The sequence below is a fragment of the Priapulus caudatus genome, unplaced genomic scaffold (genome assembly GCF_000485595.1).
Source record: "Priapulus caudatus unplaced genomic scaffold, Priapulus_caudatus-5.0.1 Scaffold289, whole genome shotgun sequence".
Taxonomy (NCBI): Eukaryota; Metazoa; Priapulida; class Priapulimorpha; order Priapulimorphida; family Priapulidae; genus Priapulus; species Priapulus caudatus.
The window spans coordinates 30,733-33,105 of NW_014577350.1; the positions used below are offsets into that span (position 1 = coordinate 30,733).

Sequence of the window (2,373 nt, forward strand, 5' to 3'; positions counted from 1 at the left end):
AGGTGGAGAGCTGGGGAGGGAAGGTTGGGAAGAAGATGAGCGGAAGACGGAGGAGGTGCGAGGGGGCACGAGTGGTGCGGTGCCTGATCGAGAGCTGCGAGCGCAGCTGTGGAGGCTTGGGAGGAAAACAATAATTACTATGTTGCTGCAACACAGACTTGACTTGGATTAATGGGGAGAGTGTTAGTCAAATACTTCATGCGCAACAACGAATCTACACGTTGTGAGAGCACGAAAATGTTTACCTCCATCCATCTGTGGTTCGCTATCAACTAAGGCGGTGGTCTGTACGTCTTTTTTCCTGGTCAGCCGATAGAGTAACCCACATTGGCTGACAACACACACCATGCAGCTCAGACCCATAAAGTAGAAGGACATGTCTGTATCTCCGGTTACATCCAGCAACCAACCTGCGGGAAATCAAACGGATGTGCAATCCTATGAAGTACACGCTTGAGTTAAATTGCAGATACCTGAACGTACCTAATTATTATTTTTAACTGAATCAGCTGTCTGTCATGTGTATGTTGTATATTTTGTTTTATGTTTGCATATTTGCGACAATTACTAGATTTCTCTGTATCGAATACCTTCATGGGCAGTTACATCTGTCCTTGCACAGATCTCCACAGAAAGTGTGACATATAGTTGTCACATATAGTAACAGTTACGTAACTATGTTCGTAATTATCTGCACATACCACACGTATCATTATTTAGCACGTGAAATACTTGAGTCCATCGCATCTACATGAATCGGAAATTAGTGTATCAAAAATAACAAGTATTAGTAAACATGTTGTAAAAAAACAACTGCGAACATATAGGGTAGGCCTATATGTATATGGCAAATAAGCGTGAACATACCTACTGTTACCGGTCCAACGAGAGATGCTAGTCCGCCACAGGTAAGTAGCAGTGCTAGACCGTCCTTATACAGATCCACACCAGACATATCCATCAGAACGATGAAGGACGTTACCATGTATCCAGAGGTGACTACTCCCAGGAGGGCACTGTTTATAATTTGCAGTTGCGTAGTACGCATTAACGGATACATAATTACGAAAAATCCTATGCCAAAGATGAACCCTGTTAGACCAGCCAGTCTGCGAGTGGGTTTTCGCATGAAGCTGATGTCCCACATGGAGCTCAGTGGAAGCCGGAAGATGGTCTCAGAAAGACCAATAATGGACACCAGTGTAGCGCCACTGAAGCCCTCGCTGTCTGCTATCTCCTCGCCTCGCGTCGGTAGCAGAATGAAAATTGACTGGTATGCAATTTGTGCGAAAAACAGCGTCATGCAATACACAAATGTGCAAGAATCTGTGAAGATCCGTTTGTCTAAGATAGGCTTGCTGTTTTTGATAGAATTTCGCATCCTAGCGAAGCAGGATTGTGGCTCACTAGCTGATGTAGGACTCATTTCAACATTGTTATATGTTTCCTTGGTGTGGGAGTCTGATGGAGGTCTCTTCTTAAAGTTTCTAAATAAACTTGCAGCGACGAGGAGGTTAAATGATATCGCGCCACAGATAAGAAATGTTCCTTGGTACAAGTATTCTTCTAGGAGGTATTCTATGAGGATCGGCCAAACAAGTGTGCCTACTCCGGTTCCTAGGAGAATGATGCCAATGGACATAGACCTTCTCTTAAGAAAATGCTCCGCAGTTGACGCCTGCGACGGAATCATTTCTAACGATGATCCTAGCCCTGCAAATGCAAGTTAGTCTGTAAAATCTCAAAATTAATTATCTTTGAATCATTCTAAGAATCTAAGGGTAACTACAGAAGCAAGCTGAATAACGTATTTTCATTTACGAGTACAAAATTAGGTTGTAAAACTTGAGAAATTAACGATTTGAACCTATAACCGTTGAGAATCGCCGGAGAGATTGCTTGATTAGGAGGCTATACACTTATAACAATAGGTTAGTACGTCCCTTGTTAATATAATGACATAACCCGAATTAGATGACAACAAGTCATCAGATAATAGCAGCGAAATATTTGCACAATTAACGAATAGCTAATAATTTATTAAATATACGCCACGAGTAAATAGCAAGCAGAACGACGAGCTGCTCCTTTTATTCTTACCAAACATCAGCCCATACGTGAGATAAAGGAGCGGAAGCCCTTTAGCAAAGTACGTTAGTGACATTCCTACCCCAGCGATGATTGCACCGGGTATAGCAACTGTCCTGTAGGAGTATCTGTGACACAGCGCTGTCGTAAATGTCGCTGACGAGAAAAATGATGACGACGTTATACACGGACAACATTACTTACGTGTCATAGCACAACATAAGCAGTATGTTACAGTTCACATTATAACCCTTGTCAGTATTATATTTGATATATATATATATA

The 2,373-nt window shown here is 42.1% G+C and overlaps 1 protein-coding gene across 1 annotated transcript; it reads right to left on the reverse strand.

The window, feature by feature from the left end:
• Positions 1–392: 392 nt before the first annotated feature.
• LOC106808594 (monocarboxylate transporter 12-like) lies at positions 393–2,164 on the reverse strand. Its single transcript, XM_014811369.1, has 3 exons — positions 2,101–2,164; positions 878–1,713; positions 393–410 (listed from the first exon to the last, which is right to left on the reverse strand). Exons 1-3 carry the CDS (start codon positions 2,162–2,164, stop codon positions 393–395), a joined length of 918 nt encoding a protein of 305 aa, XP_014666855.1.
• Between the last annotated feature and the right edge of the window lie 209 nt (positions 2,165–2,373).